This window comes from Epargyreus clarus, unplaced genomic scaffold, assembly GCF_041222505.1.
Source record: "Epargyreus clarus isolate Ecla_fem2 unplaced genomic scaffold, WU_Ecla_fem_2.2 ptg000012l, whole genome shotgun sequence".
NCBI lineage: Eukaryota > Metazoa > Arthropoda > Insecta > Lepidoptera > Hesperiidae > Epargyreus > Epargyreus clarus.
In genome coordinates this window covers 6,198,219-6,210,840 of record NW_027332220.1, presented here as the reverse complement: position 1 = coordinate 6,210,840, position 12,622 = coordinate 6,198,219, and the positions used below count along the sequence as shown (strand labels likewise).

The window sequence follows — 12,622 nt, the reverse complement described above, 5'->3', positions numbered from 1 at the left end:
TTATAACTTTTTGTGTTTTTATACACAGTACACAGACAATACAGAAAATAATAATAATTAAATGTCAAATAGATATTAGATCGTAGATGTCAATAACTGTCAATTGTCAAATGATAAAATGAAATGAACATTGAAAATATTGAAATAGATTGGATAGAATTAAAACGTAGTGATTATATTCTCTTTGATAGAATTGAGGAAATTGAGGAATTGAGGAAAATTTAGATTTAGGAATTGAGGAATTGAGGAAAATTTAGATTTAAGTCCAGTATTAAACTATGTTAGATATTGCTATGAATAAGTGAATCGTGAACTTTGTGTGAAATAATTATGTTTTTACAATTTAATGATAAATCAGTGATTAAAATTATACTATTAAGTACTTAAGTAATTAGTATCTTTAATTAAGTATATGACTAAAGTGTGGAAATGGAGAAAAAAGAGACATGCAAAAAAAAAGTATGTTGTAACACTTAAATTTGTTACGTACTTGTACTTATTTCATGAAATTTTGTATTCAAACCATTTCAGGATTAGCCTTTGAAAAAAAAGGGTTATTTGTGTTAAATTTATCTTACAAGAATATCCATATATAATTAGCACCTCACTCGATGAACTTTATCAATTAAGCTGATTTCTATCAATAAAAACATATATTTTCTATAATAATAATCAACTCATGGCCACCAGACGAAAACTATTATTTTTTATTGTAACTGAACATACTTATGTAGAATTCACCGGAGTTAGTCATTATTAATGTTAAAACTGGATTTGATTGCTAGTTAGTCAGATATATAAATAACCTTTGTATGTATCAATATTTATTCTTACCGTGATAGTTACAACATAAACAAATCTAGGTATATCCTTGGGATATTATAAATTTTATGTGTTATAAATATTAAATATATTTTGTGTTATTGTTAAGTTTTAATATGCTCATTTGAATCTAATACGCCTATTTTAGGACTCAACAATTAGTATTCTTTAATAATTCAATGGATACTACCTGTCGTCAACTTACTGAGCTAAACGCACTTGAATCTTATGTTCATATAAATAATTTAGTATTACATTTAAAAGTAATATTTCCTAAATGCTATCATGTGACCTTCTTTATTATGTTGTGCTGATTTGAATAGGCGGATAAAGTTGTATATAATGTATCACATTCCAGAAATATAATCATGTATAGTAAAAAGTATCCTGCATCATCATCATCATCAACCCATTATTGTCCCACTGCTGGGCACGGGTCTCCTCTCAGAGCGAGAAGGATCAGGCCATAGTCCAATGCGCTGGCCATGTGCGTATTGGTAGACTTCACCTACCTTTGAGATTTTTTTTTGTAAATCTCATAGGTATGCAGGTTTCCTCAAAATGTTTCCCTTCACTGTTTAGGAAGTGATAATTAATTTCTAATACGCACATAACTTTGAAAAATCAGAGGTGCTTGGGTTTTGAACCTCGGACCTCGTTCGAGAGGCAGAGTTTGCCTTATGGCAGTGATAGCCTAGTGGTATCCTGTATAGTAAAATAGTATTTTTATTTATTATTAACACAAATTCCAAAAATTGCAAATACTCCCATTATTTGCATATATCCACTATAAACATTTGTTTTGTGATAAAATTTGAGCTGTCCATAATGAATTTTATTTACTTATTAATAGAAAAAATATTTATTTTCAGAAACCAAGGCATTCATTGTCACTCAAAAGAAAGAGCAACTTGGATGAGGTTATTGAAGATAAAGATGAATTATGTATGGTAAGTGTTGATTATGCAAGGTGGTAGAGTAAGAATCATGCACACCTGCTGACACATGCATACATGCACACATACATTCATCATCATCAACCCATTACTGTTCCACTGCTAGGCACGGGTCTCCTCTCATAATGAGAAGGATTAGCCCATAGTCCACCGCGCTGGCCAAGTGTGTATTGGCAGACTTCACATACCTTTAAGATTTTTTTTTATAAATCTGTCAGGTATGCAGGTTCCCTCATGATGTTTTCCTTCACCGTTTAGCAAGTGATAATTAAATTCTAATACGCACATAAAAATCAGATGTGCGTGCCAGAGATTTGAACCTCAGACCCCTCGATCGAGAGGCGGAGTTTCTAAACCACTAGGCTATCACTGCCTAGTGCACACATACATTAATTCACTCTAATAAACCCACTCTACATTTCGCACTGAATAAACGCAGAACTACACTGTATTAAACATAGTCTCTCATTGTAAATCACAATTTAAATCCAAGCATGTTTTATGTAATATAAAGAATCTTTAAACCTAGGTAGTTAGGTACTTCAGGTAGAACCCCGTTCTATATGGCGTTGAGTACAGGTATCCCTGGATGGCAGTGACCACATAAATACAGGCTTTTTAAATGATGTAAAGAATATTCCAAATGAATAATAAAATCAGAATTTCTTTGCAGAAACCAAAATTCAATCCTTCTTCACTGTCACTCAAGAGAAGAAAAAGAACCAATGAGGAGAAAGTATCTAAAATTAAAGAGGATTTTAACCCTGTAAGTCATTTACTTCCTTTATCTTTACCATTTTATTAAAAAAACCCTTCATTCGTACTGTATAGTGTAGATTATAAAAAACTGAAATATTAATTTTAGGATCAACCTCCAACAAAAAATGAAGAAAATCCTAAAACAACAGTGAAAACTGAAAATAATAATGTAGTTTTTAATAACGATTTACAAGAAGTGGCAATTAGTGTTTCTAGAAATGCTTCTGAGATAGTTAATGTAAATACTACAGAAGGTACAGCATGCGATAGCCCAGAATTTGATTTTTCTAATGAAGAAAGTAAGACAAAAGTAAGCCCGACGCTAGACGGCCGATTAAGTCCTTTACAAGATGATCTTGATTGCGTCATTGTAAATGAAAACCACTCTATAGTATCTCTATCATCTGCTACTGAAATTGGCGATCCCTCTTTGGATGATACGATGATTTATGAAAAACCCCATTTTTCACTCTCATTTTCTCTCACTGACTGCAAGAACGTAAATGTAACGACAAAGAATATTAATATGAAGAAAATGCTAGTTTCCCACAATAAAAATGATACAAGCGTTGATTGCGAAGTTGTTGAAAATTCGCAAGAGTTTGATATCGACACGTTGTCACCAACCCCACCAAATACGCCTAAAAAACATGCAGTTTCTATCAACTTAGAAATAAAAAAGAAAAATCTGTCAACTTCAGAAGATTATCAGTCAAAAGTTCTTATTTTAAACACAAATGCCATTGAGAAATTATCTCATGTTATTGTCCAACCACCACATTATAAATCGATCAGGCGGAAAATTCAAGGGAAGAGCAAAATTTTGAGCGGCGGTAAAAGGAAATCTGTGATTGGATCTGACAAGAATGGAAATATTTCAGTGCATGGTTATAAACTAAGTCAGAATAGAATAGACAATTATTTTGCGTACACAAAAGATTCGAGTGGATTAGGGACTGCTAATAAAAAGGAACAAAGTGTTGAATTACGTGATAATGTTGAAAGTTGTGATAATGAAGTACTAGGGCACGATGACATGAGCAAGACTGTGAGAGCTGATACCGCTAGATCGGATGGTATCGGCCGACTGTCCCGAAGAGTTAGCAGGGAGGAAAATGGGTTACCTAGGTCGTCGAAGATGCCGCACAGAGACCCAATGTCTCAAATTCGCCAGGATATAAAGACTTCTAACTCGGAGGCGCCTAAGTCACTTTCGCCGAGATACAAAAATGAAAGCGTGAGTTCTTGTTCCCCAAGACGAAACCTAGATTCGTTGCATTTCCACTTGCCGTGTAAGACGAAATCAAATAAGACTGCGGTTGCTCCAAGAGACATTCCACACTACAAGATTGTTGCTGGTGAGTTCGAGTTTGTTACTTTTCGTGGTACCCAAGTTATTAAATTGATGATTTTGTATGAATGTGAAGGTTGTCTTGTAATCATTTGCATATCTCATTAGCACCGTACTTAACTAACTTTTTGGTGAATAACATGCTATCAATAAAGTTAATATCGTCAGTAACTTTTTATACGAATTTGCTAATTTTCAAATTATTATCTTTTAGTGGTTTAGGTATAGGAAAAACTCTCAAACTGTCAGTCTATTGTTATAAATCTAAGACTTATCGCTATGCGAATAATTAAATAGCGGAAAATTCACTGTCGCCGCATGCTGCATCTATTTACATATCAATTTTATGAAAACTCGCATTGGTGGACTATTTCGTTACTTCGTTTAAGCTTTAAATTATTATATCTGTTACTTGTGTTTACATTTTCAGGGACACATTTTGCGGTGGATGCATTTTGCTACGGTGAAATACCGGGTGTTAAAAATTATTTCTTGACTCATTTTCATTCCGATCACTACTCTGGACTTAAGAAAAGCTTCAACAAAATACTATTTTGTTCACAGATTACAGGTACTTATATTTTTAATTGATTTTTATCAAAATATATTGATGTTATTAAGAAGGTTCATGTTTTAAATTGTGGTTCATGTGAAACTCCAGAATTCCACTATACTATGGTCAGGGCCGGATTTAAGGAAGGGCAATCGGGGCGGTAAACTCTAGTAAAAAAAAATATCTTTTCCTTTGATATTTTTTTCGCTGTTTTACCTTTATCTACAGTACTTTGTTCAAACATGAATACTAGAAGAATCTTACCTGCGTTTGACAATAAAATATTTATTGAAAAACTCAACTGAAAAAAATGTTCATTTTATTCGGAAAATAATTTGGGGCCACGGGGCCTCCACTCCTTTGTTGCCCCAAGGCCTCTAGACCTCAAAATCCGGCCCTGCCATGGTACGCAGAATTTGTTGCCTTTAGTTATACGGAAGAATTTTAATAATAAATGGATGAAACGTAAAAATTATGGTCACGACTCCAGCGGCCTAGCGTTCATCATAACTTTCCGCCAGTGTTCCATATTTGCTTTCCGGTTAGGCAGAAACTGCAATGATGGGTGCTAGGTCATTTTGTACTCGTCTTCGTGTGTTTCCATAGCTTTGGCTACCATGTAGCTGTTTATTTAAAAATGCCTTAAATAGGCCGTTATTTTGAAATCATCTATAGATATTTTTTATTTGTATATTTGATATTTTAGCTGATTTATGTACTTCGCGGCTGGGTGTAAATGCGAAATTCATACGCATAATAAACGTTGATGAGCCTCTGGAAGTGGACGGCGTTAAGGTGACAGCCATCGACGCAAATCAGTAAGTTATAACTAAACTAAAATAATATGTGAAAACAAGTCTGACTTCAACATAGGTTTGCCAAATATCATAACTTTATAAATTTGAATTTCGAAAAGGAGGTGTGGGGCGCGCATGTGTGCGTTAACATGTACGACAGGGAAATTGTCTTTAATGTGGTCACCAATTTTTTTATAATAAAAGAGTAGCAAACGAGCATGCAGTCCTGGTGATAAGCGGCTACTGCCGCCCATGGACATCTGTAATCAACCCCAGATAAGATTAGATTTCTACCTAGGACTAGGTCGTCCTCAATCCCTCCTATAATCCCTCAGATAAATATGTCTCCCTTACAACACTCTTCAAATAAGAAGACGGCAGCGTTTAACGCTGCTGTTATGAGGCAGAAATAGGTGTGGCTGTGGTGTCACCGAAGTCGAACCACAGAGTGCTCTACCTTTAATACACATATCCTAGCGTGGTGACAACGCTAAAGCCCTTCTTTCTGAGGGAGGTATGACAAATACTAATATTGTATTAAGGGCTGATGTCTATATCCTTATAATTAAATAATTACAGTTGTCCCGGCGCTGTGATGCTTATCTTCACGCTACCGAACGACAAGACGCTTCTGCACACAGGCGACTTCAGAGCCACGCCCCTGATGGAATCTCATCCTGTATTCTGGAATAACGACATACATACAATATATCTTGATACCACGTGAGTGTCTTGAATTGAATTTATATTTTTTATCATCAACCCATTACTGCTCCATTGCTGGGTACGGGTCTATTCTCAGAAATAATAAAAATAAAATCGAGGTTCACTCTTTACTGGATTTTGTTTTCAATCTTGGTTTTTTTTTCAGTCTTTGTGAAGACTTTTTTTTTAAAAGTAGTTGCATCGAAAAAGTTAATATTGCAACGAATACTTAATCAAAATGACATTTAGACCAAAACATACCTCTTAACACTGCTCTTATAATTAATAAAAAATAGAATAATTTTAGTGCCTATGTCTGTAGGCACTAAAATAATTCTCTAGAATCTACCTTTAATAGTTATTTTTCTATATTTATTTTATTGTACAATAAATGTGAATAACTTGTTCATGTCTCAGTTATTGCAACCCGCGGTACGACTTCCCCACACAAGACCAAAGCCTAGAAATGGCGCTCCATGTTTTGCGGCAAAAGAAAATGGCCCTAGAAAAGATTGGCAAGAAGTTTGGCTCGGTGCTCATCGTTTGTGGCACCTACACTATAGGTGAGTTATGTACCTTAAATTGTTCCCTTATTTTTTTTAAGTTAAAGAAATAGCAAAGCATGAACTTCATCTGATATCAAGTAGTAAATGCCGCATATGAAACTTTGCAACCAATTTTATTCATAATATATAAAATGAATTTTTCAAATGGACCTCCAGGGTCATTCTGGCACTATAACTGAAAACATAAGTACAAGGTTTTTTTTGTGGGCCTTCATAGCGAAATCCGAAACTATATGGATTAGCGAAAAATGCTGGAAGTAGTTACGAGGCCGATTTTGGAAAGAACTAAAACTGCATCATAAGATTTGAAAATAATGTATTTCTCTAACTGGGTTTCGAATGAGTTCATTTTGAAAAAATAAACGCACCCTATTATTATTATCGGATAGTGTCGCCTATTGAATCAAGTTCTGGTAAGTAATGATAAATTAAAAAAATACACATTGGGCGTTCCTTACGGTGTATATAAGAATATAAAAACGCGATTCAATAATATGTTACTCATGAATGGCCTGGTAAACTAAACCAAAACCTAAACTTATATAAATTATATTCCTTGGGGTTTTATCATATCATATCACAAAAGATATTTTCCACACGACAGGCAAGGAAAAGTTCTTCCTGGGCATGGCGAAGCGCGTCGGCTGCAACGTGTGGGCGTGCCCGGAAAAGGACAAGGTGCTGCAGACGGTGGAGGGCCGCAGCTTCAGCCACGCCGCGCCGCGCGCCTGCCAGCTGCACGTCGTGCCCATGCGCGACCTCACGCACGAGGTCAGCGCGCGCGCACACACACACACACACACACACACACACACACACACACACAGAGAGACTTACACACGTGTGCGCACACGCACAGCCACACACGTTTACTGGAGCGCACACATACAAACACAAGCACAAACACACACACACACATACAAACACACCCACACACACACACATACGCACACGCGCATAGACACGTACGAACGAATGCACATACGCACATACACACAAGCGCGCGCACTGACACACACACACATGAACAGACACATAAATACGAGCGTGTTCACGGTAATACCATACAGCACATTCAAGAACACGTATGCTCGTAACCCCCAACACATGCACGCTTGTCCACACATGTACATACACACACACATATAAATACATTGCAGGCCCGCACACGCATTCTTGTTCACACACGTATAATATGTACGCATGTATAAGCTTACACAAACACATTACACTTGTATGTTGTTGAAAATGCCACTCACACACCCTCACACGTGTTCATACATACGCATACGTACATTTGAAAGAAAACATCGTAAATAAACTTAAATACCTGATAATTTTCTATGAACCTCCAAAAAGTGTGCATTTTTTTTTTACTCCCTTACAGAAGTTACGCAGTTATCTGGACAGTCTACAGGGTGCTTTCAGTGAAGTGGTTGCATTTAAACCGAGCGGTTGGGAGAACGGGAAGAACACGCCAGTCACAAAAGACATGGTCACTATACATGGTAAGTTGTTTGGACATTTGTACCTGTTTGGTACATGAGGCGTTACGATTTAGTCTTCGGGGTGACGAGCGGGACACGAGACATTCTAATTTAGTTTATGAGGTGATGGCAAAATTATTAGGGGTACTTAGGAACGGAACACCACATGTTCATTGTTGGCAATCACCACTTTCAATAAGTTGGATTGTATGATCGTTCGCTACATCAGACATTGAAATAAAAAGTAAATCCTCGGTTCAAAATAAAATTTAAAATGCATAAATATTATAACATGATAAATATGATAACAACCTTCTGATTATACAATGTACAACGCTCGTTTTAAAGAGATGATTTAAGACAAGATGATCGTACATATTATTTATGCAAGGTGCTTAGAAAACTTCTATAGCGTGATTCAGACTCATGGCGCCATCTATTATAGCGTACCAAAAAATTGCCACAATACTTTATGCACACGTTATTTACAGGTATACCATACAGCGAGCATTCCAGTTTTTCTGAGATGATTCGTTTCGTCAACTTCCTTAAGCCAAAGCAAGTTGTGCCAACGGTGGATATTTCTGGAGGGGTCAAAGCCGTTCAGGTAGCTATTATTTGTAAAGTGTATACATGTTATACATATATTTTGGGATTTCTTGTATTGTAGAGGTCATTGACACGGATATACGTATAGAAAAACACCCAGACCCAGAACATATTGTCTAGATTATGACTGATCCATTGTCAGTCCTAATACTTTGAGTATCAGGCATATTAGATGACAATAAAACATTTACTTATGTACCTTATGTGAAGTGATCTTATGTAATTTCCTCAAAATGTAAATCTCACAGTGGTGAATAGATAAATTACTACATAGACTACAATTTTAACCATTACTTTCTGTCATTATATCAGTTACTAGCTGACCCGGCAAACTTTGTACCGCCTCAAAATATATTTATCAAATATATTTCTTATAAAACACAGCCTATGTTACTCGTCGTAATGTAGTTTTCGAATGGTGAAAGAATTTTTAAAATCGGTCCAGTACTTTTTGAGCCTATTAAAAGCCTAAAATATAGTCTTATGTTACTCGTGGATAATGTAGCTTTCGAATGGTGAAAGAATTTTTAAAATCGGTCCACTAGTTTTTGAGCCTATTAAAAGCCTAAAATATAGCCTATTAGTCCATTGAAAAGTTACATTTGGGTATGCATTTGTCAGAGGACGCAATTTTATTTTTTTAATGTGTAGGGGGGGTCAGTAGAAGCTTAAGTTCAAGTTTGTGGGGTCGGCACCCTTGTCCCCCGGCCGCCATCTTGGAAAAGGGGGTCCAAAAGGGTTTTCGCGCTGTATCTCGTAAACTAGTTACCCTACAGAAAATTTAATCAAACATAAAATGTAGCAAATTAAATTTCCTACAATTTTATTTCTATTACTTTTTATCGTCAAGTGACCAACAAAAAAGTTATAAACAAAAATAAATGAAAATTTTGTAACAAATTTCCTTTTGGAGGTTATAACTTTTTTTCAGTTCATTTTACAATAAAATGACATCACAGCAATTTTGTAAAGGGTTTTTCAACGAACAATTTCCTCTATATAATTGTTTCATTTTATTTATTTATCTAGGTTTTACAGCGCTCCAAACTTGAACGGATTCTCGAATGCTCATAGGGATGCAATAAAAACTAAAAATTAGGCTTACTTTTCTATCTATATTTTTTTTATTCATACAATTTATTATGATCTTAACATTCCTATGCTATTATTAAACTATGTTTGACCCTTTTACCCACCACCTATGAGGTAATCCACGGGCAATTTCTAGACAAAATAATGTTATTTATTATTATATATTGAAAATTGCAGCCCGTTTCCACAGTTTCCGAGTGTATCACCAGATTCAGTTATGGCTCGGTAAATATTGTGATCCAGAAGAATGGGGCTGGAAAAAGCATGGAAAATTTTGGATGCCAATCCAAGCTTCCAACCCTCCAGCACCCCCCGAGCTTATGAAATTAATCTTTTGCAGATGCAAAGGAAATTGTGGAAGTGCGTGCGGTTGCCGAAAAGCAGGCCTTAAATGTTCACCAGTTTGCCTCCATTGTGGTGGTGAAAGCTGCAGCAACATCGTGGACATATCAACATTACTTGAAGAAAATGACTTAGAAGATGAATTACCGACAATGACGCCAATACCAACTCCCATTATACTACAAAAATTCACCTCGGATACTGATTCAGATTTTTTCTCGCAGCCTGGACCATCGAAGAGAATGAAAAAATAATAACTGATAGACATTTTTCAATATATAATAATAAATAACATTATTTTGTCTAGAAATTGCCCGTGGATTACCTCATAGGTGGTGGGTAAAAGGGTCAAACATAGTTTAATAATAGCATAGGAATGTTAAGATCATAATAAATTGTATGAATAAAAAAAATATAGATAGAAAAGTAAGCCTAATTTTTAGTTTTTATTGCATCCCTATGAGCATTCGAGAATCCGTTCAAGTTTGGAGCGCTGTAAAACCTAGATAAATAAATAAAATGAAACAATTATATAGAGGAAATTGTTCGTTGAAAAACCCTTTACAAAATTGCTGTGATGTCATTTTATTGTAAAATGAACTGAAAAAAAGTTATAACCTCCAAAAGAAAATTTGTTACAAAATTTTCATTTATTTTTGTTTATAACTTTTTTGTTGGTCACTTGACGATAAAAAGTAATAGAAATAAAATTGTAGGAAATTTAATTTGCTACATTTTATGTTTGATTAAATTTTCTGTAGGGTAACTAGTTTACGAGATACAGCGCGAAAACCCTTTGCACCCCCTTTTCCAAGATGGCGGCCGGGGGACAAGGGTGCCGACCCCACAAACTTGAACTTAAGCTTCTACTGACCCCCCCTACACATTAAAAAAATAAAATTGCGTCCTCTGACAAATGCACACTAAGGCCTAAAAAATGTAACATTTCAATGGACTATATGTTACTCGTGGATAATGTAGCTTTCGAATGGTGAAAGATTTTTTAAAATCGGTCCAGTAGTTTTTGAGCCTATTAATTACAACCAAACAAAGAAACAAAAGTTTTCCTCTTTATAATATTAGTGTAGAAATAGATCTAATGTTAAGTCAAATCCACAACTTTTATTGATCTCATAACATAGCCTATTTGACAGATTGACAGATAATAAACTCAAAATAAATTCCACACTCCACAAGAAGCGAATTCACCTGTAATGTTAGTTTTATTATTTTTATTATTAAGTTTTAATAATAGAATGTTATGTTTTCAGAAATATTTCCCGTGTCCTCTAGTCTACAAAGAAGATATTCAGTGCCAAAGCAAACTAACAGATTTCTTCAATGTACAAAGCAGGCACCCTGTACCTGCTGTCAGTTGAAACTAGGTAATGTATGAAGTCTGTTTTATTATAATTATAATAAAAAGAAGGTAATTCTAATCTTTCACTTGTGAATGTCTGAAACCGCTCAATCCATTTCCATAAAATTTCGAGTCTGTAAGGTTGGTTCCAGCTTGAAAGATAGGACATATTTCATTGACCCTATAGGGCTCGAACACAAAACTGCGATGCGACGCGATGCGAATTCGCAACGCAGAAAATTGCGATGCGAATTGCTGCGATGCGATATCGTGCGGCGTAGCGTCTCTCAGGGTGACCAACAACAACAACCACTGTGCGATGCGAATCAATTCGCAAGTTCTTGCGATGCGTCGAGGGAGCTCGCAGATTTTTGCGATGCGACGTCGCATCGCAGTTTTGTGTACGAACCCATAGATGGCGCCGTTGTAGAGATACAAAAAAACATTTGACAGTATAGTGTCAGTGTAGTCAATAGTATATTATAACGTATATATTTTTTATAATATAGGGTAGCAGACGAGCACGCAGTCAACCCGGTAAGTAGCTACTGGACATCTGTAATCAACCTTCAAATAACACAGTAGCACTCAACACTGCTGTTATTAGGCAACAATAAGTGTGGCGGTGGTGCCGCCGGAGACTAATCCCTGTGGGTCTACCACCATATATAAATATTATGTAAATTATTTTATATATTTTTTATATATAATATAAGGGTAGCAGACGAGCATGCAGTCCATCTGATGGTAAGTGGCTGCTGCCGCCCATGGACATCTGTAATCAACCCCAGATAGGATTAGATATTCGTACCTGAGGTCGGCCACAGATGCGCCGCTACCCCTGAGGACTAAGCTGGAATGCCTCGGAAAAGTCTTTCTCCCTTACCACACCCTTCAAACCGGAACACAGCAGCGCCTAACACTGCTGTTATTAGGTAGAAATAGGTGTGGCGGTGGTGCCGCCGGAGTCGAACCACAAAGGGTTCTACCACCTTCAATTATTAACTTCAATTATATGCTTATTTATGAAAAAAAAATGTTATATTGTTACAGGTATTAAAAATGAAGCTGCCTATTATATTGTGATGTATTTTTGATATTGTAATGTATTAATTTAAAGTCTATGGTTCCTGTTATTTCTATTAAACAGGTTATAAAATAACATTTTTTATTTGTAAAAAAAATAATCTGTTTTCTTCCCTAAACAGAAATAAAATAAAGCA

General features: G+C 35.7%; 1 protein-coding gene across 1 annotated transcript; it reads left to right on the top strand.

The window, feature by feature from the left end:
• Nucleotides 1–189: 189 nt before the first annotated feature.
• Nucleotides 190–12,600, top strand: LOC140746213 (uncharacterized). Its single transcript, XM_073078263.1, has 13 exons — nt 190–459; nt 1,695–1,772; nt 2,452–2,544; nt 2,644–3,895; nt 4,319–4,459; nt 5,148–5,259; nt 5,818–5,961; nt 6,361–6,506; nt 7,114–7,280; nt 7,897–8,017; nt 8,488–8,603; nt 11,311–11,424; nt 12,453–12,600. Exons 1-12 carry the CDS (start codon nt 430–432, stop codon nt 11,416–11,418), a joined length of 2,508 nt encoding a protein of 835 aa, XP_072934364.1. The 5' UTR covers nt 190–429; the 3' UTR covers nt 11,419–11,424; nt 12,453–12,600.
• The last annotated feature ends 22 nt before the right edge of the window (nt 12,601–12,622 follow it).

Excerpts from the sequence above, each read along its gene's own strand:
- LOC140746213 (XM_073078263.1), top strand. The coding sequence starts at position 430 with ATGGAGAAAAAAGAGACATGCAAAAAAAAA. Across the intron at positions 3,896-4,318 it reads ACACTACAAGATTGTTGCTG|GGACACATTTTGCGGTGGAT; the intron begins GTGAGTTCGAGT and ends TTACATTTTCAG. Across the intron at positions 5,962-6,360 it reads ACAATATATCTTGATACCAC|TTATTGCAACCCGCGGTACG; the intron begins GTGAGTGTCTTG and ends TTCATGTCTCAG.